Source organism: Lepus europaeus, chromosome 14 (genome assembly GCF_033115175.1).
Source record: "Lepus europaeus isolate LE1 chromosome 14, mLepTim1.pri, whole genome shotgun sequence".
NCBI classification, from domain to species: Eukaryota; Metazoa; Chordata; class Mammalia; order Lagomorpha; family Leporidae; genus Lepus; species Lepus europaeus.
The window spans coordinates 17,972,209-17,984,351 of record NC_084840.1 but is presented as its reverse complement, the minus strand read 5'-3'; the positions used below and the strand labels follow the sequence as shown (position 1 = coordinate 17,984,351).

At 44.3% G+C, this 12,143-nt stretch overlaps 1 protein-coding gene across 8 annotated transcripts in view; it reads right to left on the bottom strand.

Annotated features, from left to right (window-relative positions):
- Window positions 1-12,143, bottom strand: part of PPP1R12B (protein phosphatase 1 regulatory subunit 12B) — a 218,667-nt gene that overhangs the window by 162,050 nt on the left and 44,474 nt on the right. For all 8 annotated transcript variants that reach the window (XM_062211596.1, XM_062211597.1, XM_062211598.1 and 5 more), the window contains exon 2: window positions 7,391-7,521. In XM_062211596.1, coding sequence (XP_062067580.1) covers window positions 7,391-7,521 — 131 coding nt within the window. The remainder of the gene's footprint in view (window positions 1-7,390; window positions 7,522-12,143) is intronic.

The following is a 12,143-nucleotide window of genomic DNA, read 5'->3' as shown; positions in this document are numbered from 1 at the left end:
CCGGTTGCCCCTCTTCTAGTCCAGCTCTCTGCTGTGGCCCAGGAAGGCAGTGGAGGATGGCCTAAATGCTTGGGCCCTGCACCCGCATGGGAGACCAGGAGGAAGCACCTGGCTCCTGACTTCAGATCGCTGGCTGCAGCGCACCAGCTGTAGCAGCCATTTGGGGGGTGAACCAATGGAAGGAAGACCTTTCTCTCTCTCTCTCTCTCTCACTGTCTAACTCTGCCTGTCAAAAAAAAAAAAAAAAAAAAGACTGTTTTTGTTTTCTCAGTGCCCAGCAACTGGTATAGTAGGCCCTCAATAAATGTTCGTTAACTTTTAAAAGATTTATTTATTTGAAAGGCAGAGTTACAGAAGAAGGGGGGCGGGGGAGAGCTTCCATCTGCTAGTTCACTCCCCAAATGTCTGCAACGGCTGGAGCTGGGCTGGTCCAAAGCCAGGATCCAAGAGTTTCTTCCATGTCTCCCATGTGGGAGCAGGGGCCCAAGTCCGTGGCCACCTTCTGCTGCTCTCACATTAGCAGGAAGCTAGATAAGAAGTGGTGCAGCCAGGACTAGAACCTGTGCCCACTTGGGATGCTGGTGCTGCACATGGCAGCTTAACCCACTACACCACAGTGCTGGTCCCAAATGTTTATTAATTTACAGGTCAATTCCACACATATAAAACTCAAAGGCATTCACAATTCATCTAATTTTCAACTATTTCCTTTCTTCTCTCACAGTCTCAGAAAATGACAGACCTTATTCAATTCCAAGATTAACTCTATATCTGTATGTAGTTTTAATTTTACGAAATATCAATGTGTAGGTACTTACAAAACTTTGTAGAAAAATGGAGTTGAAAGATAAAGTTATTTTTGAAAGCCAAGAATTTTTTTTTTTTGGATAATATGCATTTTCTATGAACCTCTCAGACTTTGACCACCAAATACTCCTTAATTTCTACATATTTAGTACCTCCTCTCTTCTCATTTCTCTCCCTCAGCCAAAGAAACCTGAACTACACCTCCTCCACCTTGGAAAGTCAAAAAGCAAATAATACATAATAAGAACTCAATAAATGTCATTGAATTGAATTGTACCCTATATTCTAATCAAACGGAACCACTTCATGTTCCCAAACACAGCCTTCTCGCTTAGCACAAGCTATTTTCCTCTACAGGACACAACAGTTCCTCTTCTCTTTTCACTTGTGGAAACCTTTCACATCACTCATGGTCCATTTGAAATGCTCTGTCCTATGGATTTACTTCTAAGGGTACAGCTTAAAAACTTGTCATGGGACTCCAAATCCCATTAAGCTTGGTGGTAAAAATGCCATCTTAATTTTTGAAGTGATTATATTAAGTGTTAAAGTGAACATATAGATAGGATTAAGTGTTAAAGTGATCATATAAATAGGATCCAGTCTGCTAATAACAATAGATGGGAAGCAGTCCACACAGCAGACTCATACAATAACAAACGCTTTAAATAACACTCTGACCTCAGAATCAGCTATTAAGGCTTCCTTGTCTGGCTGAAAAGCCCATGAGAGCATTTCAGGCATGGAAAGCCAAGACACGGTAGCAAAAATGTTCTACATGAAGGATCTCTGTGAGTGAGACCTGAGTGGAAAGAAATGGCCATCAAAGAAGGATGTGCTTTTCTCTAAAGGGAGGAGAGAACTTCCACTTTGTTAGGGCCTTGTCTAAATAGTGATGGAGTTTGTGGACTCAAAAGGCTTCCATAGCCTAAGCAGCTCATGTCAAGAGCCTCTGGCGGTCACTGACTTCAACATAAGAGTATGAATTGTTAAATTAACAACAGGAATCACTGTACTAACTCCCCATGCAGGACCTCTGTCCTCAATGAGTTGTACTATGAGAGTTAATTGTAAAACTAGTTCTCAGTTTGTGTGCATGCATGTGTGTGTGTGTGCAAATTGTTGAAATCTTTACTTAGTATAGAGTAGGTCTTCTGTGTACAAAGTTAACTGAAAATGAATCTTAATGGAGAACAGTACTGGAAAGGGAAGAGGGAGGAGTATGAGGGGTGGGAGTGTGGGTGGGAGGACCAGTATGGTGGGAAGAATAACTATATTCCTAAAGTTGTACTTATGAAATTTGTATTCCTTAAAAATTAATTTAAAAAATATAAAAACAAAATAAAATGCTCTGTCTTTCCAGAAGCCTTTGCTTTCTCTAACTGAATTCTCCTGCTCTTTAACCCTGCCCATCTTCTCCTCCCCCCAGCACCAGCTCTGGACTTCTATCATGGCCTGCATCACATCTTGCTACAACCACTCTAACACTGAAAGCCACGTGAGGGCAACAATCGTGTCTTGCTCCCAATCACCTCTAGGGCTTCTGACACTTTCTCTTGGCACCCTGTAATATTGCTTGAATTAAGTGATACATTTTAACCACTCTGCTCTAACAACTATTGGATCCTACACTGGATAAGGCACAATGTCACTTGGGTACACAGGGCCCTGCTTTTTGCTTTTCCCTTTTCTGACATGTGTTTGAGCTCATGTTTAAGAACACTCATTTCGGCCGGCGCCGTGGCTTAACAGGCTAATCCTCCGCCTTGCGGCGCCGGCACACCGGGTTCTAGTCCTGGTCGGGGCACCAGATTCTATCCCAGTTGCCCCTCTTGCAGGCCAGCTCTCTGCTATGGCCCTGGAAGGCAGTGGAGGATGGCCCAAGTGCTTGGGCCCTGCACCCGCATGGGAGACCAGGAGAAGCACCTGGCTCCTGGCTTCGGATCAGCGAGATGCGCCGGCTGCAGCGGCCATTGGAGGGTGAACCAACGGCAAAAAGGAAGACCTTTCTCTCTGTCTCTCTCTCTCACTATCTACTCTGCCTGTCAAAAAAAAAAAAAAAAAAGAACACTCATTTCCTGAAAGGAATCTGGTTCTCCATTTTTCCATTTTTTCCAGTTTTAGGGGAAAAACAGTAAAAATCTCTATAGGTTTATACTTGCACCTGAAGAAGAATAAATATCAACCTACTTAGTAATATCTACTTGACTCACGAGAATCCTGGCTGCCCAGGGGTTCAGAAATAGCCACTCATTCAATATATGCCCTTAAAAATTAAAGTCTTCCAGGACTAGCATTGTGGTTTAGTGGGTTAAGCCACCACCTGTGACGCTGGCATCCCATACAGGCACCGGTTTGTGTCCTGGCTGCTCCACTTCCCTGCTAACAGCCTGAGAAAACTAGCAGAAGATGGCCCAAGTGCTTGGGCCCCTTCCACCCACATGGAAGACCGGAAGAAGTTCCTGGCTCTTGGCTTTGGCCTGGTCCAGTCCTGGCTGTTGAGGCCGTCTGGGAAGTGAAGCAGTAGATGGAAGATCTCTCTCTGTTTCTCCCTCTCTCTCTGTAACTCTCACTTTCAAATAAATCAAAAAATATTTTTTTAAAAAAAGAACTGAAGTGTAGTTAATATATATTCTATATAGAATACATAATATACTTAATAAATTAACTTAATATATTCTGATATACATTAGCATCTCAATAAGCTATAAAGCCAAATTAAAGCTATACTCTTGGGTCAGACTGCTGTTTCTAAATTAAACACTTATAATTAAAATGTAAAATACCCACCTAGGGGCTGGCACTATGGCATAGCAGATAAAGCTACCGCCTGTGGTACCCGCATCCCATATGGGCACCAGTAAGAGTTTCAGCTGCTCTGCTTCCAACCCAGCTCCCTACTAATATGCCTGAGAAAGCAGTGTAAGATTGCCCAAGTAATTGGGCCCCTGCACCCATGTGAGAGAGCAGGAGGAAGCTCCTGGCTCCTGGCTTTGGATCAGCCCACTTCTAGCCATCATGGTCATTTGGGGACTGAAACAATGGATGGAAGATATCTCTAACTTTGCCTTTTAAGTAAATAAATAATCGAAAACAAAACAATCTAATATCTACCATTAAGCTTGAATGCAAATTAAAATGAAAAATAGCCTCTAAATCTCTTTTCTTTGATGTATCATACTGAGTACAAATAGGAGACAAAAATGATTATCGTGAAACATAAAATACAATGGACTTGGGTTCTTCCTAGAAAGCTAATTTGTCTTTTATTAATTTCTAATCCATTGAAAGTTAAGGCACGCAATGATTCTGGGAATTAGGAATGTAAAATATAAGAACTTTAGATACAAAAGAAGGGGCTGGCATTGTGGGGCAGCAGTAAGCCATAGCTTTTGATGCCAGCATCCCATATCAGAGTGCCAGTTCCAGTCCCAGCTTCTCTACTTCTAATCCAGATCCATGCTAATGTGCCTGGGAAGACAAAATAAGATGGTCCAAGTACTTGAACCTGCCACCCAAATGGGAGACCAGGATGGGGTTCTTGGCTCCTGGCTTTGGCCTGGCCCAAACATGGTTGTTGTAGCCATTTGTGGAGTGAATTAGCTGATAGAAGATCTCTCTCTCTCTCTCTCTCTCTTTTTCTGTTTTTTCTTCTCTGATGCTCTGCCTTTCAAATAAATAAATAAATCTTTTTTTAAAAAAGGTGCAAAAGAAAACTGGTAAGAAAACTAAAGGTTGATCTTATATTCATTGGTGTTGAGATAAAACAAACAACATAAATAACATAAACAATGAGGTTCTTTCCCACTGCATACAAAATAAACCTAAGTGCTGCTAATAAATAATAACAATAAAAATGTGCCCAGTAATATACACAATGAAAGATAAACCAAAGAAGGTCATCACACCTCTGCAAATGGATTCTGATCTAGATCATGTCTCCGAGAGTTTCATGTGTTTAATTTGTATGAGGAAATAGTTACTCTCACAGATTTATTTCATTCAAGGTAATATTTGTTTGAGCAAGAGACTGTTAAATTTTGAGCTTATTTCCGAAAGAACTGTGTTCATCCACAAAAATAAATTAAAGGAACCACTGTAAAAAAAAAGTCATTACAGGAAACGTGTTTAACGTAGCAATCAAGAGGCTGGGTCCCACAGCAGAGTACCTGGGTCCAATACCCAGCTCTGGTTCTGACTACAGCTTCCTGCTAAAGCAGATCCTGGGAAGCTGCAAGTGATGGCTCAAGTGACTGGGTTCCTGCCACCCACAGAGAAGTCCGACTTGACCGAGTTCCCGGCTCTGGCTTTAGCCAGGTCCAGTCTCGGCCATTGTGGTATTCGGGGAGTAAGCCGATGAGATCTCGATCTAGATCTCTCTCCCTCTTTCCCTCTTTTTTTTTTTTTTTTAAAAAGAAAAAAAAAAAAAAAAGGCAAAACAACCATTCTCTGTACTCAGCTTCTTAAAAGGAGGATAATGCCAAACAAGTGATCCAAATTCTAAGCATGCATTCTTCTTAGAGAAGTGGGGGGAGGGGGAGAACTTGGGGGAAAAAAAAGTGAATCTTTGAATTCAATAAGATTGGAGAGCTCAAGTATCACAAACATGCCACCTGAACAGATAACCAATAGTGAGGGGCCAACATGTTCTATAAACGGTTCTTAGACAAATGTGTTAAGGAAATCTAAGTCTTCAAGGAAGTCACCAAAACTCTTAGACATCAGAATGTTGGCATCAGTGATTAAGGCCAACATTTAGAAAAGAAGGCAGCTTAGGGTGCGAGAAGGTGGCTGACTTTTACTAAATTAGAACAGGGTGAAAACTTTAAGAAGAAAATGGCACTGGCCATTTCTGTTGGCTTTGGGGTCAATCCAACCCAGCCATCCACATTTTTGAATGAGCAGCCTGCCAGTAACGCCCCCTAATGTTCCTGTGGCTCTGACTTTCCCTTTGCTGAACTTCTCCCACTGAGGATCCCTGGCTCAGCAGCAAACCCAGGGATTCAGGCTCCCCCAGGAAATCTGGGTAAATCAGATTCTGTGGAAAGTCATTGTTAGGCCCCCATAAGGCTGCCAACGGATTAGGACAAAGATAATGGAGTTGCAATCATGTTGAAAACGGCCTTAAAATAAGCAATCTGGTTTTCAAGGGGCCATAGGACATCATGATTTTATTACAGAATCCATCAATTTAAATTTACCCTCATGAGGAATACACTCAACAGCTTCATTTCAACCTGTTTCAACCACCACAGTCTCTGTCCTATTTAAAAATAAGCTCCGCAGTCGAATGTAGCACACTTCTTTAGAGACTCTTACATCCCAGGCACCACGTAGTCGGACTCTTCTGCCCAGAGGAGGGGCACTAATTGTCATGGAAGTTAGCAGCTCACTGACATATCTTGGAAAACAGATGCCAATCCCTACCTTTCCTTTTTTCCACATGTTTAGGTTCATTCTTCTCCTATTAAGTGCAGGAGTGCTATGATTAATATACAAGGCACTTGCCACAGTCACTGGTATTTCTTTCTTTCTTTCTTTTTTTTTTTTTTTTTTTTTTTTTTTTACAGGCAGAGTGGATAGAGAGAGAGAGAGAGAGAGAGAGAGAGAGAGAGACAGAGAGAAAGGTCTTCCTTTTTGCCGTTGGTTCACCCTCCAATGGCCGCTGTGGCCGGCGCATCTCACTGATCCGAAGCCAGGAGCCAGGTGCTTCTCCTGGTCTCCCATGGGGTGCAGGGCCCAAGCACTTGGGCCATCCTCCACTGCACTCCGGGCCATAGCAGAGAGCTGGCCAGGAAGAGGGGCAACCGGGATAGAATCCGGCGCCCCAACCGGGACTAGAACCCAGTATGCCAGTGCCGCAAGGCGGAGGATTAGCCTGTTAAGCCACGGCGCCGGCCTTGAACACTGACTTCTTAAAACACATATTTGCAAAGAAGAAGCCAGTGTTGTGGTACAGCAGTTAAGCTGCCACTTGCAACACCAGCATCCCATACTGCAGCACTGGTTTGAGTCCTGGCAGCTGTGCTTCTGCACCTAGGAAAGCAATGAAAGATGTCCCAAGTGCTTGGGTTCCTGCCACCCAATGGAGACCCGAATGGAGTTCCAGGCTCCTGACTTTGGTCTAGCCCAGCCCTGGCACTTATTGGCATTTGCAGAGAACCAGCAGGTGGAAGTTCTTCCTCTCTCTTTCTCCCTCTCTGTATCCCTCTGCCAGGCTTTTAAATAAATGAATAAATCTTAAAAAATAAATTTAAAAAAATCAGATTTACAAAGAAGTTCAGAAAAAACATCTTTGGGCTTGCCTACAGCTGCTCAGAAAGAAAACCCAGCCAATGCACCAGACAGAAACTACCTTTGCACATCCCAGAAAATACAAAATAGTTGAAAACAAAGGAAAGAAAAACTTTCAACTGAAAAATTGGACTTAGCAGCTATGTTAAACACAGGTGTCAGCCATTTCTTAAATGCTTTGATAATTTGCAACAAAACGAGATTACTATTTCTGAAACTCAAATGCCCAAGAACAGAAGAGAAAAGGCTTCTCCTCCCGCCCCACCCCTGCCCCGGGAGACTCACTCACTCTGCTATGTTGAGATAGCCACAGGAAGCTGCTGCATGGAGTGGGGTCCAGCCCTCGTTGTCCTGCTGGTTTACATTGGCTCTGTTTTCCACCAGAAACTTCACCATGTCCAAATTCTCATCAATACAGGCCTGAAAAGAGAGGTCTGTTCATTCATTCACACAACAACTACTTACTGATTTCTACTGTGTGCCAGACACTCCCGGGCATTGACAGCGCCTAGCAGTTCTAATGAGACATTAATTTTTCTTTCCTTCATACTGAGTGCCCAGAGCGTGACTTCTAAGCCTAGAAGTACAAGAGGACTATTATTGATAGTTCTAATAGGACCGTTAGGATTGTGAAAGTGATTTCTAAAGTGCTATAAATGGCTGAGCTACAGCAACTATGTGATAAAATCAGGGCACATGAAAAACCACTGATATGCTTATAAATTTTTATTTGAAGATTTATTTATTTATTTGAAGGTCAGAGTTACAGGGGGATAGAGAAAGAGACAGAGAAGGAGGAGGAGGGAGAGGAGGACAGGGAGGGGTTGGGGGAGGGGGGAGAGAGGGAGGGAGGAAGGAAAGGAGGAGGTAGGGAGAAAAAGAGGAACAGGGGAGGGGGAGGGAGGGAGGGAGACAGAGACAGAGACAGAGACAGAGACAGAGAGGATATTCTATCTGCTGGATCACTTCCCAGATGGCTGCAATAGCCAGAGCTGGGCCAGGAGAAGCTTCATCCAGGTCCCCCATGTGGGCGGCAGGTGCCCAAGCACTAGAGCCAATCTTCCACTGTTTTCTCAGGCCATTAGCAGGGAACTGGATCAGAAGTGGAGTAGCTGGGACATGAACCAGCACCCATAAAGGATGCCAGCATTGCAGGCCACAGGCCACACTTACCCAGTATAGTACAGTACCGGCCCCTGCTTATGAATTTTAAAAGATAGCAATCTTGGAGCTGGCATTGTGGCACAGTGGGTTGAACCGCCGCCTATGGAGCCAGCATCCCATATGAGTACCAGTTCGAGTCATAGCTACCCCACTTCTGATCCAGCTCTCTCCTAATGCACCTGGAAAAGCAGTGGAAGAGGGCCTAAGGACCTGGGCCCCAGCACCCACATGGGAGACCTGGAAGAAGCTTCTGGTTTCGGCCTGGCTCGGCCCTGGCCACTGCAGCCATCTGGGGAATGAACCAGTGGATGGAAGATCTCTCTGTTTCTCACTTGCTGTCTCTGTCTCCCCACTGTCTCTCTCTCTCTCTGTAACTCTGCCTTTCTAATAAATAAATACACCTTAGAAGAAAAGAAGTAAGAAAGGAATGAAGGAACAAAGAAAAAAATCTCATAGGCTCAGATGCAATCTTCCCACCTGCTTTGGTGAGAAAGAGTGGGGCAAACATTTCAAAGGGAAGAAATGTACTTTCTGAATGGTTTCAAATAATATGGTAAAATGCACTTGTAGTCAGGGATGGGTAGGGATCCTTAGCTGCCCATCTTAAGGGAGCAGAAAGCAAGCAGAGAAGCTTTTTGAATAAGGGCCTTAGTTCTACCTTAGCCTAAAAGAAACAGTCACTCATGGCAAAGAGATCTTCAAAAACCAATACAAAGAATACAGAGGGCTGGCCGGCGCTGCGGCTCACTAGGCTAATCCTCCGCCTTGCAGCGCCGGCACACCGGGTTCTAGTCCCGGTCGGGGCACCGATCCTGTCCCGGTTGCCCCTCTTCCAGGCCAGCTCTCTGCTGTGGCCAGGGAGTGCAGTGGAGGATGGCCCAAGTCCTTGGGCCCTGCACCCCATGGGAGACCAGGAGAAGTACCTGGCTCCTGCCATCGGATCAGCGCAGCGCGCTACCGCGGCGGCCATTGGAGGGTGAACCAACGGCAAAAGGAAGACCTTTCTCTCTGTATCTCTCTCTCTCACTGTCCACTCTGCCTGCCAAAAAAAAAAAAAAAAAAGAATACAGAGGGCTGAAGTTGACAACATCAATTGTTATTAAGGCTTAGATGGTTCCAAAACAATAAACATTGAGATCAACCTTTTTCTTTTTTTAAAGATTTATTTTATTTATTTGAAGAACAGAGTTATAGAGAGAGGTAAAGACAGAGAGAGAGGTCTTCCATATGCTGGTTCACTCCCCAGATGGCCACAATGGCCGATTCAAAGCCAGGAGCCAGGAACCAGGAGCCAGGAGCTTCTTCCAGGTCTCCCACACAGGTGCAGGGGACCAAGGACTTGGGCCATTTTCTACTGCTTTCTCAGGCCATAGCAGAGAGCTGGATTGGAAGTGGAGCAGCCAGGTCTTGAACCGGCGCCCATATGGAAAGCCGGCACTTCAGGCCAGGGCTTTAACCTGCTATGCCACAGCACCGGCCCCAAGACCAACCTTTTAAAAACTTGCCTGTTACTTCCTTCCTTCAAAAAACTAAAAATGAAAACATAAAACTTTAGCTAAGGGGCCAGTGCTGGGGGAGTGATAAGCCACTGCTTGTGATCCTTGTGTCCCATATCAGAGTTCTGGTTCAAACCCCATATGTTCCACTTCCGATCCAGCTTCCTGCTAACCATGCCTGGGACAGCAGTAGAAGATGGCCCAAGTACCTGGTTCTCACCACTTATGTGGGAGACCAGGGTGGAGTTTCGGGCTTTTGGCTTTGGCCTGGTCCAGGCCTGGCTGCTGCAGTCATTTGGAAAGTCAATCAGCGGTAGATCTGTCTCTTTTTGTCTCTTCTTCTTTATATATAGCTATGCCTTTCAAATAAATAAATAAATAAATAATCTTTTATTAAAAAATACTAACAGTTCCTTTTTTAAAAAAAGATTTATTTATTTATTTGAAAGTCAGAGTTACACAGAGAGAGAAGGAGAGGCAGAGAGAGGAAGAGGTTTTCCATCCGCTGGTTCACTCTCCAACAGCCGGAGCCAGGAATCAGGAGCTTCTTCCAGGTCTCCCATGCTGATACAAGGGCCCAAGGACTTGGGCCATCTTCCACTGCTTTCTCAGGCCATAGCAGAGAGCTGGATTGGAAGTGAAACAGCCAGAACTCCAACGGGCACCCAAATGGGATGCTGGCACTGCAGGCAGTGGCCTTGCCAGCTGCACCACAGCCCCAGCCCCACAGTTTCTTTATTTTTCAAGGTACTACTTTTCAAAAGTCAGTTTCACTTAAGAATGACCTTGATGAAACCATAAAAATTATTAAATCTCAATCCTTGGGTATAAATCTTAATATTGTATGTGGTCAAATAGCAAGTACACATAAAGCACTTCTGTTGCATATCCAAGTGTAATGGTTGTTTCTAAGAGAAAGCACTGTGCATCTTTTTGAGCTGTAAGATGAACTAGCTGCTTGTCTCTCAGAACACTATTTTCACTGAAAAGATAATAGACAAATTATGGTACTCTGACTTAATGAACAAAGTAAGCCTAACAGTTCAAAGAAAATAAGTAGTGTTTGTTGCCAAAAGATAAAATCTGACCATTCTAGTGAAAACTGGAACTTTGGGAAACAACCACCACCATGAACTTGACAGCTTCCTAATACCCACTTTTCTGATATTCAGTGAGACAATCAACAATTGGTATTTATTGACATTGTAAAATGAAATATGCTTGTACTCTTATTTGAAAGATCTGCATAGCCTAATGAACCTGTATTTTCCAAATAACCAAAAGCATGGTGTTAGAAAACCATCCATAGGTTAAAGACATACAAAGTACAAGCTAGACCAATGGGTTTTTTAAAAAATATTTTATTTATTTGAGAGGCAGAGTTATAGACAGAGAGGGAGAGAAAGAAAGGTCTTCCACCTGCTGCTTCACTTCCTAAATGGTCACCAATGGCCGAAGCTGGGCCAATCCAAAGCAGGAGCTTCTTCCCACTTGGGTACAAGCACTTGGGCAATCTTTCACTGCTTTCCCAGGCCATAAGCAGAGAGCTGGATTGGAAGAGGAGCAGCCAAGACATGAACCAGTGCCCATATGGGATGCCAGTGCCATAGATGGAGGCTTAGCCTACTATGCCATAGCGCTGGCCTAATGATTTTTTTAAGATTTTTATTTATTTATTTGAGAGGTAGAGTCATAGAGAGAGAGAGGAAGAGACAGAGAGAAAGGTCTTCCATCTGCTGGTTCATTCCCCAAATGGCCGCAACGGCTGGAGCTGGGTCAATCCGAAGCCAGGATCTTGGAGCTTTGTTCAGGTCTTCCATGTAGGTGCAAGGTCCCAAGCACTTGGGTCATCTTCTACTGCTTCTCCAGGCCATAGCAGAGGCCTGGATCAGAAAAGGAGCAGCTGAGACACAAACCAGCATCCATATGGGATGTGCCACAGGAGGATGGCTTAGCCCACTACCACAGCGCCAGCTCAATGGGTTTTAACATAACAAACTAACCTAAGTCCCTTGACAGAGTTTCAGCTTCCACACTGTAACTAATTCTTAATAATCACTTGGAGTCAGCGTTTGGTGCCTGCTGTGCTGGCATTCCATATGGGTGCAGCTTTGAAACCCAGCTGCTCCACTTCTAATCCAGCTCCCTATTAATGCACTTAGGAAAGCAGTGGAGGTGGGCCCAAACACTTGGGCCCAGCCACCCCCATGGGATACACAGAATAAGCTCCAGGATCCCAGCTTTGGGCTCCTAGCTTCCACCAGGCTCAGCCCCCACATTGTGACCATTTGGGAGTGAACCAGAGGATGGGAGATCTGTCTCTCTTGGTGTGTGTCTCTCCTCCTCTCTCTGTAACTTTCAAATACATAAAAAATCTTTAGG